Below are 16,432 nucleotides of genomic sequence, written 5' to 3' on the forward strand. Positions count from 1 at the left end.
AGATGCTGTTCCTCGAGCTTGCTTTGATGTTCACTGGAACACTGCAGCAATCCCAGGACAGAGATGTGAGCATGAGAGCAGAACATCAACGCAAGATCGAGGAACAGCATCTCATTTACCGATGAGGCACACTACAGCCTGCCAGACTGAACATTGAAAATACTCCCCCCTGCTCTCATGCTCTGTCAGGATCAATGGGTCTTTTTCAGGTTGGAAAGCCATAACTAGTGGGGTGTCACAAGGATTGGTCCTAGGGCCTCAACTATTTACTATCTATATTAACAACTTGGAGAAAGGGACAGAGTGTAGTGTATCCAAATTTGCTGATGATACAAAAATAGGTGGGAAGACATGTTGTGATGAGGCCACAAAGAATCTGCAAAGGGATATAGATAGATTAAGTGAGTGGGCAAAAACTTGGCAGATGGAGTTCAATGTGGGAAAGTGTGAGGTCATCCACTTTGGTAGGAAGAATAAAAAGGCAGATTATTATTTAGATGGAGAAAGGCTAAAAAATATGGCAGTACAGAGGGATCTGGGTGTTCTTGTACATGAAACACAAAAAGTTAGCATGCAGGTGCAGCAAGTAGCATCTAGGGATGGGCAATAAATGCTGGCATAGCCAGTGATGCCCACATCCCATGAATGAATAAAAAAAAATTAGGAAGGCAAATGGAATTTTGGTTTTTATTGCTAGGGGGTTAGAGTTTAAAAATAGGGAAGTCTTGTTACAACTGTACAGGGTGTTGGTGAGGCCACACCTGGAGTACTGTGTACAGTTTTGGTCCCTGTATTTAAGGAAGGATATACGAGTATTGGAGGCAGTTCAGAAAAGGTTCTCTAGGCTGATTCCTGGGATGAAGGGGTTGTCTTATCAAGAACAGCTAAACAGGTTAGGCCTTTATTCATTGGAGTTTAGAAGAATGAGTGGTGATCTTATAGAAACATATAAGATTCTAAGGGGGCTCGACAGGGTAGATGTTGAGAATATGTTTCCACTGGTGGGGGAATCTCAAACTAGGGAACATAGTTACAGAATAACGGGTCACACATTTAAAACTGAGATGCAAAGCAATTTCTTTTCTCAGAGGGTGGTGAATCTCTGGAATTCTCTACCTCAGAGAGTTGTGGAGGCTAGGTCACTAATTGTATTTAAGGAGGAGGTAGATAGATTTTTGAAATCTCGGGGAGTCGAGGGTTATGCGAAGCAGGCCCGAAAGAGGAGTTGAGGCTTGGGATAGATCAGCCATGATCTTATTGAATGGTGGGGCAGGTTTGAGGGGCTGAATGGCCTACTCCTGCTCATATTTCTTATGTTCTTATGTGGGTAGAGACAAGAAGTTGGGATTTGGGACTAAGTTTGCACAACAGGCCTCCTTCTGTGCTGTAAATTTCTATGATTCTTTAATATATGAGATCAGACAGAAACCCATCACGGTGTACAAGGAAACAGATTTATTACAAGTTTCACATGACCCTCCATGAGGGTTCTCCCCATCATCCACCATAACCTTCGACAACTCAGCCATTTCTCCAAGGTTTCTACTGAAGTTACTTCAGAAATTCAACTCCTCTACCTTTACAGCAAATTGCACAATTTTTACAGACATTTAACTCACTCTTCTTTCTCAGAAAGAAAATAACTAAAAAAAAAACCTGGAACTGTGTCCAAGTTGTAACTTATATTGTTGCAGCTTATATTTCACCTTTAAATCTCCCAGTGTATTATATTGTGAGCCCAATATGCAAGCCTGCACTTTTCTGTCCAATAAAATTTGGGGTAGAATAATTAATCTAAGAGGGTAAGAAAGAACTTGTATAGATTCATCCCCAAATCCAGTACTGGGTCCAATTCTGGTCACTTTATTAAAAGGCTTCAGAGACAATACACAGGATGGAACTAAACTGATAGCTGCATGATGCCTCATTTCAGTATCATGAACGGAAGCAGCCGTGATGAAATCAATAATGAAATGCAAGAATTATGAATTTAAAAAGTCAACTGTTAAACAAAACCATGAAAACATGGACACTTGTACCACAGTCAAAATGGAATAGTGATCACGTGACTCAACCTATACTAGAAATCAACAAACCTGTCTGAAAAGATGAACTCATTAATTTAATTTGAAATAGCTCTGAGGAGAACCCCATTGAAATTGAAAGGAGCAGTCTTGTATATTAATGACTCATCAACATGGATTAACTAACAAAGGATTTTGGAGACAGACTGACTCACAGCCCAAACCAAGATGAATAGTTGTGAAGTAGCACCATGTTATCAGAATGGTCCCCATTCAGACATCAATCGATAGCCATGGTTATCATATCCTGGCCCATTGTGTGGTCACACCAGGGAAGAGGGCCACGTGTCTCCTAGCAGAAACGCTAATGTGATGGATTTTTACCTTAAAAAGGTAGCCTTCTGGAAAGACAGGGGAGATCAAGCCAACACCTTCAGAAAACAGTCCAGCCAGGGGGTGTGCAAGAGATCCAGCCAAGCAAGAAGAACCCTGCTGAACAATAACTGAACAACCACTACAGCAGAGACATCACAAAGTGGCTTTATGATCTCCATCTGTGAAGGTAGCAAAGTCCACACCACCAGCTTTGTGCTAAGTTATAACCACTAAAATTCTACAATAACTCAACAGGTTTAAGACTACAAACACCCAGGCCTGCACTTTTAAAAATATTTTCCTCCTAAGAAGATTCAATGAAATTACTGTAAACTATGAACACTTATCTCACTTAGGACTTTAAACTACCTACCCTTTTCTCTCCCTCTATCTAGTCTTGTTTATATGTATGCAGGTGAATGTGTATGTGGGTGAGGTTGCGACCATTTCAGGAATTGTGTAAAAATAATTACCTTTTTTAACCTACGAGAACAACTGCAAATTGTCTGTTTATTTGACCCAAAAGACCCGCAGCCTAATGCATCATTTTTAACAAAAAAAGGTTGTGGTCAGTTGAAAGGTGAACAGTGGGAATCACCCGCCGCCCTTTATACCTGTCCATAACACCTGGTATGAGGAAGGATTAATATTTGACAAAAACAACAAATTCTGGGGTAGAAGTTGGTCTTGAACAGTAGCACAAAATGAGCGGTATCACGTTGGCTGCCTTTTATAGGCCCCAGGCAATACTCCGTTCCATTGGTATTGATAGAACTAAATATTGAGCGGAGCATATAACAGATGCCCAATGTGATACGGCATAAGAACATATAAAATAGGAGCAGGATTGGCATTTCAACCCTTTGGCTTGCTCCACCATTCAATAAGTTCATGGCTGATCTACCTCAACTGCACCTTTCTTCACTATCCCCATCGCTCTTGATTCCCTTTGTATCCAAAAATCTATGATTTCTGTCTTCAATATACTCAGTGACTGAGCATCCACAGTCCTCTGTTGTAGAGAATTCCTCATATTCGTAACCCTTTGACTGAAGAAATTTCTCCATATCTTAGTCCTAATTGGCTGACCCCTTATTCTGCGACTGTGACCCCAGCCAGGGGAAACATTTTCTCAGCAGCTATCCTGTCAAGCCCGTTACGAGTTGTACGTTGCAATGAGATCACCTCTCATTCTTCTAAGCTCTAGGGAATAGGCATAGTCTACTCAATCTCTTCATAGGACCATTCCCTCATCCAAGGAATCAGTCTAGTGAACTTTCATTGCACTTCTTATAAGGCAAGTATATCCTTCCTTAGGTAAGGAGACCAAAACTGTGCATAGTACTCCAAGTGTGATCTCACTGAGGCCCTATGTAATTGCAGTAAGACTTCTTTACTCTTATACTCTAAACCTTTTGTAATAAAGTTTAATGTACCATTTGCCTTCCTAATAGCTTGCTATACCTGTATGTTAACTTTCTGTGATTCAGGTACAAGGACACCCATGTCCCTTCAACATTTCCTAGGCTTTCAACTTTTAAAAAATATTCTACTTTTCTGTTTTTCCTTCCAAAGTGGATAATTTCACATTTCCCCACATTACATTTCGTCTGCCATGTTCTTGCCTTTTCGCTTAACCTATCTATCCCTTTACTGCATCTTTACAATGTTCTGACAGTTTATGTTCCCACCTAACTTTATATCAACAAACTTGAATACATTATAAATGATCTCCTCATCTGAGACATTAACATAGGTTGTAAATAGCTGTAACTCAAGCTCTGATACGTGTAGTACCCCGCTAGTTGCAACCAGCCAACCTGAAAATGGCCAGTTTATTTCTACTCTTTGTTTTCTATGCATTAACCAATCTTCAACATGATAATATATCACTCCAAATCCCATGAGCCCCTAATTTTGAGTGGAACATTATCAAATGCTTTTTGAAAATCTAACTGCTGGTTCTCCCTGATCTACCCTGCTAGTTACAACCTTAACAGATGTATCACACACAGTTTTCCTTTTATAAATCCATGCTGACTGTGCCCAATCATTTTCTAAGTACTCTGTTATCCTGTCCCTAATAATAGATTCTAGCGTTTCCCCAATACAGATGTTAGACCAACTGGCCTATAGTCCCCTACATCTTTCTCTCTCCTTTCTTGAATGATTTACCTTCCAAATCATGGAGACGGTTCCCGAATCTAGGGAACTTTAGAAAAATCTAGGATCTTTTAAAATCCTAGGGTGTAGGCCATCAGGTCCAAGGTATTTGTCAGCTTTCAGTCCTATTAATGTCTCCAGTGCTATATTTAGAATAATACTAATTTCTGCAAGTCTCATATACTCACTAGTCCCTTAGTTACCCACTATTTCTGGAATGATTTTGTCTTTTACCAAGAAAGTAGATACGAAGTATTCATTTAATGTCCGTTATTTCCTTATTCGCCATTATAATTTCTTCTTTCTCTGCCTATAAGGGGCCCACATTTACTTTCGCTAATCTAGTCCTTTTTACATACATAGAGCAGCTTTTCTGTCTCTTGCTGGTTTACTCTCATTCAATTTTCTCTTTCTTTATCAATTTCATGCCATCCTTTGCTGAATTCTAGAATCCTTCCCAATTCTTAAGCTTACTACTCTTTTTGGCAACATTATGTGCTTCTTTCTTTAATCTAATATTATCTCTAACTTCTCTAGTTGGCCATAGCTCAATCATTTTTACTGTGGGGTTTGATTTCTTCAGGGAGTGTATATTTGTAAAGAACTATGAATTTTTTTAGCATTAGCCATTGTTTTTCTGCCGTCATGTTGCTTAATAAAGACTTACATTTATATAGCGCCTTTCATGACAACTGGAATCCCAGTGCTTTATGGTCAATGACTTTTGAAGTGTAGTCACTGTTGTAATTTAGGAAACGCAGCAGCCAATTTGCGCACAGTGAACTCCCACAAAAAGCAATGTGATAATAACCAGATAATACGTTTTCATGATGTTGATTGAGGGATGATATTGCCCAGGACACTGGAGAGAACTCCCCTGCTCTTCTTCAAAATAGTACCATGGAATCTCTCTTTATCCACTTGAGAGAGCAAATCAGCCCTCAGTTTAATGTCTCATCTGAAAGATAGCATCTCCAACAAATGCAACACTGTAGTACTGCAATCAAGTTTTCGCCTTGATTTTTGTCTTGGAGTGGGACTAAAACCTAGAACCTTCTGCCTCAGAGCCAATGCTACTACCAACTGAGCCATACTGCAAATTTGGTCTTCCCACTCTATGTGACGTTCTCCATGGTTACTGTATTACACTTGTTGCATGCACCTCTAATTTGCTGATTGGTACCCTGCTTGTTTTGTACTTCCGCCCAATACCAGTTTCCCCCGCCTTGGTAACGAGGCATGTAAAGTCAAGCTCGGAAGAAGGATTAACCAACTGTTATTTAATTATTTTAATCAGTGTGTGCTCAGTAGAATAGACTGCATATGGAGACAGTTGCAGTGGATAGTGTTAGTTGAGCCGTAGAGAGCAGAGCAGGTATAGTGCATTTTTGTGAAGTCTAGGACTGACCAGATGAAGCACAATGATCTTTCCCTGTTCAGTAAAATGCTTTGCTGCTGTTGCACAGTTCTGTGCATTTTATTGTGCTTGCACACTTTATTAAGTTAGTTAATTCACTACTGTTCTTGCAGATCAACAAAACTGGGATTGTCATTTGTGAGTCAGATTCGATCCAGCGTATAGTGGCAATGGATTGCTCAAGGAAGAAGCTACATGCTGTGCAACTTGTGATGATGAATCTGACAACAAGGACAAGAGGATGCAGTGTGTACTTATCCAGGAAACCCTGCACAGACTGTGCGAAATGTCTAGTTCAAGGCAAGACTCAAATTTTTATAAATCACTGACTTGACAGCACTTTTTTCCAATTTTTTCCTCTCCTCTTTAAAGGTGCTAAAGCTGGTTCTCTGAGTGAGAAATCTCTGATACCTCAACCAAGTGCCCACTCTTTTATGAGATCAAGTGGTGAACATTTTGTAAGGTGATTCTCAAGATCACAAGATAGATGCAGATAATGGAGTTATTCAGCTTTCTTGAGTTTATCCATCTCGAATAAAAAAACTACTTCTTCTATCATGTCATCTAACTGTCCAGTGCATGACTATGTCATAGATCATAGCTTTTCACCTTCGCAACTCCATTATGAGTCTATTCCATCTCTTTATCATTCTTCATCTGAAGACATTCTTGCCATCTTTGACAAGTTTTCCTTTAATCTATTTCAACCTATTGCCACTTATTCTAGTATCCTGCCATATCTAGTGCATGCTCTGCCTTTACCTCATTGCCTTTACACCTCTCCACTCAAATCCTCATTCGCTCCTGTACCTCCAAGCTGCACCCTGAGTTTCTCGCTGAGATTTCCTCGTTCCTATTCTCCGTCAGCCACTGCACTCAGCCACTCTTTATCCTTTGTGATTTAAATCTCGTTCAAATTTACCAATTTCTCCTGTGATTTCACTGCCCTCTTACCCTTCATAAATCTCTCCCACCCTATGAACTCTCCTAATATATTCAAGACCACACCTTCCATTTTGATGTTTCACTCGACCTCTCTGACAAAGACCATCTTTGACCACTGACTGGTATCCTGCACCACCCACATCCTCCTAACCCCTTATAACGCTACTCCTTTCTGCACCCACCCGAAAATAACATTCTTTACCAAGGCACCTGGAATTGCATTTTCACACTTTCAGGCTGCCAAGAAACCACTCTTTCCTCTCCAAAGCCCTTGAACATGTTGTCACCTTGCAAGTCCATGCCAATTGTTATCAGAACTCTGTGTTTAAAATTCTCGAATGAGGTTTCTGCCTCTGCATAGCAGTGAAATTACTCTAATCAAAGTTATAAATTATATCCTCGATGACTGTGACTATGTTGCATTATTCCCTCTCATCCACTTTGACCTATCTGCAGCCTTTGATATGTCTAACCATTCTCATGTTTTTCCAATGCCTCTCCTTTCTTGTCCATGTCACTCGTTTCTACTCTTAACTATCTGATTATAGTTAGAGCAAATCCCACAACAGCTTCTCTTCCTGCCCCTGCACTGTTATTTTTGGAGTCTGTATGTGGCCCATTGGCAACATCATCAGACAACAAGAGTGTGGAGAACAGTTTTCACAAAAGAAGTGCTTCATAAACAGACTGCTAAAGTCAGGAATTTGGTGCAAATGGATCTCTCTGGTAAGTTTATCTCAAACTGAAATTTAGTTTAACATTTAGAATTTGGCTTAGAACTTTAAAGCTGTAAAAGAGATTAAAAGCTAGTTGTCAGCTCGTTAACAGAAACTGCTCGGCAATGGCAGTTAGCTGTCAATTAGAGGAAAGTGGTTGCCTGAATAAAGTGCTAAAGTTGGGAATTTGGTGTAAGTGGGAATTCGGTGCAGAGGGGGAAGGAGGGGATGCTTTTTATTCTGTTTGTTTTAAGTCCAGTAGCTGGTGAGTGTTTTCCTTTTGTCTCTAAGCCAAGAAACTGTAACTTATTGTTATTTTACTAAATTAATAACTAATCAACTGATCAATAAAAATAAGTAAATTAGACAGACATGGCAGGTGGTGTGCCGTAACTGCAACACATGGGAGTTTGTGGAGAGACTTGTGATCCCGGAGAACCATATCTGCGGTAAGTGTCTGGAGCTTGAGCTCAGAGTTATTGAGCTGGAGTCCGAGCTGCAGGCATTGCGGGGCATCTGGGAGGGGGAGAGTTACCTGGACACTTTGTTCCAGGAGGCAGTCATATCCATTATGTTAAGTAAAACTTTAGAGTTGGTCAATGGACAGGGACAGGAGGGTGTGACTGAGAGTCAGGCTGATATGAGGATCCAGGCTGCAGTGATAAAGGAGCCCCAGCCCTTTACTTTGACCAACAGGTATGAGGAGACTATTCAGGTAGGGGGAGTGGAAAGGAATGTGGTCGTGATAGGGGTCAGTATAGACGGGGGATAGATACTATTCTCTGCAGCCATGATTGGGAGTTCTGAAGGTTATGTTGCCCGCCTGGTGCAAGGGTTAAAGAGAATTCCTCATGGCTGGAGACAAATTTGGAGTGGGAGTGGGGGGAGGATCCAGTTGTCTTGGTCCACATAGAAACCAACAACATACGTAGAGCTAGGAATGATATTCTGCTGAGAGAATTTGAGGAGTTAGTGTCCAGATTATAAAGCAAAACCTCAAAGGTGATAATCTCTAGATTGTTACCTGAGCTACATACCAATTAATGTGGGGTCAAGCAGATTAGGTAATTAAACCCCTGGTTCAAAGAGTAGTGGGGGAAGAAGGGGTTGGGTTCATCTGTCACTGGCACCAGTACTCCATCGCACCTGCATTGGCTGACCTACATTGACCACAAGACCCCCAATGACTACAATGTACAATTCTTAACCTCATGTTTTAATCCCTTCATGACCTTACTCATCCTGAAGTCTGTAACTATGAACTTCACTCCCTGAGAAGACTGCATTCTTCTGACCTTGGCCTCTTATGTTTCTCCATTCTTTTGCCCCATCATTGCCGGATGTGCATTCAGTCACCTGGCTGTCATGGAACACTAAAACCTACCCTATCATAGACCATCAAAACGTATCCCATCATAGACCATCATCACACAGACAGCAATAGATCAACATCACCTAGACAGCCATTAACCAGGAACATTCAGACAGCCATGGTCTACTAAAACCTGGAGAGTCATGCACCAGCAGCTCTCAGACAACTATAGACTGATCAGACAGACAACCATGATCCAACAACACCCACAGCCATGGACCACCAGAACCCACATAATCATGCATCACCAGCATTCAGACAGCTAAGAACTATCAAAATAAAGTCAATCATGGACAACTAAAACCGAGACAGACGTGCCCCCCCCACCCCGCCCCCAGACAAACATGGATAACCACAGCCTACACTGTCATGAACCACCAAAACCCATACAGTCATGGACTCGGCAAAGCCTGGAAATTTATAGACACTGCTACCTCGACAGGAAAAAAATAGACTTGTATTTATGTAGTGCTTTTCATGACCACCTGACATCTCAAAGCACTTTAACGAAAATGGTGAGCCTGTGGAATTCGCTACCACAGAAAGCAGTTGAGGCCAAATCATTGTATGTTTTCAAGAAGGAGTTAGATATAGCTCTTGAGGTGAAAGGGACCAAAGGATATGGGGGAAAAGCGGGAACAGGTTACTGAGTTGGATAATCAGCCATGATCATAATGAATGGCGGAGCAGGCTTGAAGGGCTGAATAGCCTACTCCTGCTCCTGTATTCCATGTTGCTATGTTTACAGTCAATGAAGTACTTTTTTAAGTGTAGTCACTGTTATAATGTAGGTAACATGGCAGCCAAATTCGCACACAGCAAACTCTGACAAACAGCAATGAGTTGACCAGATAGTCTGTTTTTGTGATGTTGATTGAGGGTTTAATATTGGCCAGGACACCAGGGATAACTCCCCTGCTTTTCTTCGAAATATTGCCATGGAACTTTTTATCTTCACCTGAGAAGGGAGTTGGGACCTTCGTTTAACATCTCATCTGAAAGGTGGCACCTCTGACAGTGCCTAAGTCCCCTGGGCCAGATGGGATTTATCCTAGGATTCTCTGGGAAGCCAGGGAGGAGATTGCAGAGCCTTTGTCCTTGATCTTTATGTCGTCATTGTCGACAGGAATAGTGCCGGAAGACTGGAGGATAGCAAATTAGATTAGATTAGATTAGATTAGAGATACAGCACTGAAACAGGCCCTTCGGCCCACCGAGTCTGTGCCGAACATCAACCACCCATTTATACTAATCCCATATTCCTACCAAACATCCCCACCTGTCCCTATATTGCCCTACCACCTACCTATACTAGTGACAATTTATAATGGCCAATTTACCTATCAACCTGCAAGTCTTTTGGCTTGTGGGAGGAAACCAGAGCACCCGGAGAAAACCCACGCAGACACAGGGAGAACTTGCAAACTCCACACAGGCACTACCCAGAATTGAACCCGGGTCGCTGAGGCTGCGGTGCTAACCACTGCACCACTGTGCCGCCCTTACAAACAAATTTTGTGTTCATGTCCTGGAATGCGACTTGAATCTGGACCCTTGTGTCTTAGTAGCAAGAGTGCTGCCAGCTGGACCACAGCTGATAGTCATGGACTCAGCAGACAGACAGTCATGGATTACCAGCACCCAGATAGTATGGACCGCCAAAACCAAGGCAGTTAAAGATTGATTTCAGGGTGGACTGGACCAGTGGTGCCGAGATTTCCCCAAGCAAATGCTTGGATTTTCTGCTGTTGATCTCCATTTTTATGTGTTACAGCCAGGTGGTAAGGGGTGTGGGTGATCCCTACTGTTCACCTCCCAGCTGACCGCAGCAAGTGTTTTTGTTACTTGGGTTTTAACCCCTTTTGTTGTATTTTTCAAATAAACAGACAGTGACAGGTTTTCTTGTCGGTTTAAAACAGAACATTAACTATTTATTGAACAATATTCACTCCCGAAATGGTCGCAATCGCACTCATGCACACACGCACGCATAAGGATAGATAGAGGGGGGAAGTGTAAGTGGTTTGAAGTGAGGTAGGTGTTCGGAGTTCATGGTAAACCTGTTAAATTCTCCTGGAGGTCAATTTCTCTTTTAAAGTTGCAGGCCTGGATACTTTGTAGATTTTTCTAATGGTTGAAACTTCAGACTGAAGGCGGTCATCACTTGCAGCTCTCTGCTGCACAAGTTGAGGTGTGGAATTCACAACAGGTCTCCTTCTTTGGCTTTTGCTGAATCTCTCAAAAGTCTCGGCTGGACAGGCCTTCGTGATGTTTGTTTTGATCTCTCCCTCTCTCTCCAGAGAGGCACTTTTTAAGGTCAAAAATCTCTCACATGTTGCCTCTGTTGGGAGACACAAAGCCCCCTCTTTGTGGTGACCAGAAGAACCCATTCAATTCAAAATGTCTCTTGATGGGTTCAGGATGGGTGTAATTGATACCTCTCAGCTTGGAATGTATCCTTTTGTCCTTAACTGACAGCAAGATAGTTTGAATATACAGGGAAAGGTAGTTTGACCTTCAGTAGCCATTTTGCAGCACATTGTCCACTTTCTTTTTAAAGGAAAAGTCAATTTTTATAATTCTTCAGTTTGGGTTCTGTATTTTCAATCGCTGCACTTTATGTGAATGTGACATATGGCATTAACTGTACTGAATTCTAAAGTATACTGAATGTAATCATTTTGTGGCGTTACCACCCACATTGCCTACATGATCCATTTTCTATATGTTTTTAGGATCACTTACCATTAAAAAGTCAAGTGTAGAATTGGTTCATATCCACAAACTAAATGAATCTGTTTCTTACACAGATGCTGCTTGACCTGCTGACAGTTTCCCATATTTTGTTGTTTCCCTGATCCACTGGATCATAATGTAATCAAGTTCTAACAATATTTTAATATGCCTTGTACAGAGATGATATTGTATCAAATGACTAAGACAGCAGTGCTGTTGTATCATGTGACTAGTACTGCAGTGATATGTATCACATGTCCTGTAATGAGTGATATTATATCATTTGACTACTACTGATTTGACCCCTCTGTCCTTGCAAAACTATCACCCTATCTCCAACTTCCCTTTCCTCTGCAAAGTCTTTGAACATGTTGTCACCTCTTAAATCCATAGCAATCTCTCTCACACCAAAATGTGCCACCTCACACTTATTCGTTTACTATTTACATGCCTATTCTGGAAGTTTATTAATGGCTTCTTGTATTTTGTCACATTCTTCCTCTGTATTAACTATACCCCCAAATTTGGTGTCATCCAAAAAATTTGATGTTGTATTTCTGGTTCCTGAGTCCAAATCATTTATGTAAATTAAAGCAAAATACTGCGGATGCTGGAAATCTGAAATAAAAACAAGAAATGCTGGAACCACTCAGCAGGTCTGGCAGCATCTGTGGAAAGAGAAGCAGAGTTAACGTTTCGGGTCAGTGACCCTTCTTCGGAACTGACAAATATCATACTGTATTCGCTGCTCACAGTGTGGTCTCCTCTACATTGGGGAGACCAAGCGCAGACTGGGTGACCGCTTTGCGGAACATCTCCACTCAGTCCGCAAGCAGGACGCTGAGCTTCCGGTTGCTTGCCATTTCAACACTCCCCCCTGCTCTCATGCTCACATCTCTGTCCTGGGATTGCTGCAGTGTTCCAGTGAACATCAACGCAAGCTCGAGGAACAGCATCTCAATTACCGATTAGGCACACTACAGCCTGCCGGACTGAACATTGAGTTCAATCATTTCAGAGCCCCATTTTACTTTCATTTTTAGTTATTTTTTCTTCCTTTTCTTTTACATTCTTTTTTACATTTTTTACAATCCATTTTTTTGCATTTATTTCATTTCATCTTAGTTTGTTCAGTTTGCTTATCCACTGTTTTTTTTTTCAGGTTTGCACTTGCTGCTGTTCAATATTCAATGTATTTACACCTAATCTGTACTAATGCTTTGTCTTTCAACACACTATTAACATATTGTTTGCCTTTGCTCCATGACCTTTTGGTCAGCTATGTGGCCTGGTCCAATCTAGACCTCCTTTGTTATCTCTTGCCCCACCCCCACCTCACTTGCTTATAACCTGTGATTTTTCTAATATTTGTCAGTTCCGAAGAAGGGTCACTGACCCGAAACGTTAACTCTGCTTCTCTTTCCACAGATGCTGCCAGACCTGCTGAGTGGTTCCATCATTTCTTGTTTTTATTTCATTTATGTAAATGGTGAACAACAATGGTCCTAGCACTGATTCTTGTGAGGCACCAATTCCTACCTTCCATCAGTCAGAGTAACTAATGTTTACCCCTACTGTCTATTTTCTACTTTGTCGCCAGGTAACTTATCTGGTTATTCCACATGCTCGGAGTTTAGTCACAAGTCTACTCAGTCGTGTCTTGTATATTGCATCTATGACCTTCCTCTTGCCTACTTTTTTTCTTTCGTCTTGGCAGAATTCAATAGGACTGGTCAAGCATGATCTTCCCTTTTGTGCTGACTATTATTATATTTTTGGTTTCTCGGTGTTCTTCGGTTACAATTTTGAGAAAAATTCCTGTATTTTTCCTACCACCTTTAAGTTAACTGGTCTTTAGTTCCCTGGACGTGTTCTACTTTTTTTTTAAATATAGGAAAAATATTAGCTGTCTGCCAGTCCTCTAGCACTATTCCCTTTTCTATTGAATTCATAATCATGTATATCTCTTCCCTAGTTTATTTTGGCAGGTAGAGACCAGAGGTTTTATCCTCTCTAAATTTCTCTAGCTTATCAAATATTTATTCCTTTCTATTTTAAATGTCTTGATATCTTTTTGATCTCTTCTTCGAATGTCCACCTTGTCAGTTTCCCTGGTAAATACCGAGGCACAGTAACTATTCAATATTTTTTCCATTTCACAGTCATTACCTGAGCGTTTATCTTCTGCATCCCTTAGTGGCCCTTTCTCTATCTTAATTTTCCTTTTGGTATTTATGTATGTGTAGAATACTTAACTATTTTTATATTCTTTGATAATTTCATAGTTCATCTTTGCTTTCTTAATTTTGTTTGACGTCTTAACCTTTTTGTATTCCTTTTTTTATCCTCTCCCGCATTATTTATTATTTAGAAATAATCATTAGAATCTATCATTACCTGAAACCTTATTACGTTGTCATCGATATTGCCTGGATACTCTTCTATGTTTGCTTCTCCTACCTGCTCTAGATCATTTCCTATTACTAGATCCAGCAGGGATTTCTCTCTTTTAGGGCTTCTTATGTACTAGGTTAGAAAAGAGTCCGGTATACATTGTAAAAATTCCATTCACTTTTCCCCTTTCACTACCTCTTTCCAATTTATTTGTGAATAGTTGCAATCTCCCTTGATTATTATTCCAAGTTTTGACTAATTTCACAGATTTTCCAACATATTTTACCCCGCACTTCCCTTTCACTATTAGATGGTCTATAGTGTACTCCTATTTGATTCCTTGTCTTTTGTTTCAATCCTTTTGTATTTTGTTTCTGCCTTAATGTTCATTATTTCTCTTTTCTATTACTATTTCGTTATCTCTAATTAGTGCAAATACCCAAAACTCCTTCTTCCTCCCTATTCTTTCTAAATACATTATATCCTGCTCTATTTAGCTATCAATCTGTTCTTTATGTAGACATGTTTAGTTATCTCTATTACAGCTGGTTCCTCTTGAAGAATTATTGCCTTCAGTTCTCCTGTTCTGTTTTGGATGCTGTGCGTATTGCAGTATAGATAATTTAATTTGTTTTAATTAATTGCTCCACTCACTTCATTTTTAAACTTCTGTTCTATAACTTTATCTGTACCCTGACCATTTAGGTACCTTTATTCTTGATCTTCGGCTGACATTTACTCTCATCTCTTATTGTACACTTGCCCTTATCTTTCCCTCAGTACCTTACGAACTTAATGTTTTATCGACAGTCTTATTTATCCTTTCTGCTAGGACTCTGATTCCAGTGCAGCCCATCCCTGTGGTACAGCTCCTTTCACTCTCAGTGCTGGTGCCAGTTTCTATGAAATGGTATGTCTTCTTCGATATACTATCTATATCCCTGATTATTGAATCCTCCATGTCTACAGCCTTTCTATTTTGCTCCTTCTCCGATGGACTGCCTTCTGCTGCACAATGCCATCGTTAGCATTCTGGGTGTCCTTCCTGCAGCCTTCTCCCTTATCCTCGCAGGTAGCAAATACATTGTATCTATTGGTTAGGATCAGTGTCTGCGGGACCTCCTTTTCTATCTCTCATAGGTTCCATTTATCCTACTGACTGACAGCCATCCACTCCCGTTCCTGCACCTTTTCTTTACTCAGAGGTGTGACTGAACTCTGAAGAAAACCATTCAGCTATTCCTCCCCTTTCCCTATGGGTCAGAATTTCTCTACCTCCTGGTCCAGCTCAGCAATTCTGAGCCAGAGTGTCAGACAGTTCCTACAGTTGTGGTCATTCAGGACCGTCTCCCACATTCTGCAATCCCAACACACTGCCTGTGCTGCCAATTCTAAGCTTTACTTAGTTATTTATTTCTAGAACTAATAGAATGACCAGAGGTCTAGATTATATTTAGTAGATGGATTTAATTTTATTCCAAATTAATTATTACTAGCTCTAAATAAATAAAGAAATACTTGTTTATTATTTATTTATTATTTAATTATTTTTTGGGATGTGAGTTTCATTCGCCCAGCATTTATTGCCCATCCCTAATTGCCCGAGAAGGTGGTGGTGAGCTGCCTTCTTGAACCACTGCAGTCCATTTGGGGTAGGTACACCCACAGGTGCTGTTCGGAAGGGAGTTCCAGGATTTTGACCCAGTGGCAGTGAAGGAATGGTGATAGATTTCCAAGTCAGGATGGTGTGTGGCTTGGAGGGGAACTTGCAGGTGGTGGTGTTCCCATGCGTTTGTTGCTCTTGTACTTCTAGATGCTAGAGGTTGTGGGTTTGTAAGGTGTTGTTGAAGGAAGCTTGGCGAGTTGCTGCAATGCATCTTGTAGATGATACATATTGCTGCCACTGTGCGTCGGTGTTGGAGCAAATGAATTCTTTAGGTTGTGGATGGGATGCTGATTAAGTGGATGCTTTGTCCTGTATAGTTTGAAGCTTCTTGAGTGTGGTTAGAGCTGCACTCGTAGAGAAAAATGGAGAATATTCCATCATACTCCTCATTTTTGCCTTGTAGATGGTGGACAGGCATTGGGGAGTTAACTTACAGATGGTGGTGTTTCCTTGCATTTGCTGTTCTTGTCTTTCTAGGTGCTAGAGGTTGCATGTTGGAAGGTGCTGTCGAAGGAGGCTTGGTGAGTTGCTGCAGTGCATCTTGGAGATGGTGCAAACTACTGCCACTGCGCATCGGTATTGAGGGGAGTGAATTACTCGCTGCAGAATTCCCAGCCTCTGACC

The 16,432-nt window shown here is 40.9% G+C and overlaps 1 protein-coding gene across 2 annotated transcripts in view; it reads left to right on the plus strand.

The window, feature by feature from the left end:
• Positions 1–16,432, plus strand: part of LOC137379758 (uncharacterized) — a 472,575-nt gene that overhangs the window by 71,044 nt on the left and 385,099 nt on the right. For both annotated transcript variants that reach the window (XM_068051089.1, XM_068051090.1), the window contains one exon: positions 6,093–6,279. In XM_068051089.1, coding sequence (XP_067907190.1) covers positions 6,093–6,279 — 187 coding nt within the window. The remainder of the gene's footprint in view (positions 1–6,092; positions 6,280–16,432) is intronic.

The sequence above is a fragment of the Heterodontus francisci genome, chromosome 18 (assembly GCF_036365525.1).
Source record: "Heterodontus francisci isolate sHetFra1 chromosome 18, sHetFra1.hap1, whole genome shotgun sequence".
Lineage (NCBI taxonomy): Eukaryota > Metazoa > Chordata > Chondrichthyes > Heterodontiformes > Heterodontidae > Heterodontus > Heterodontus francisci.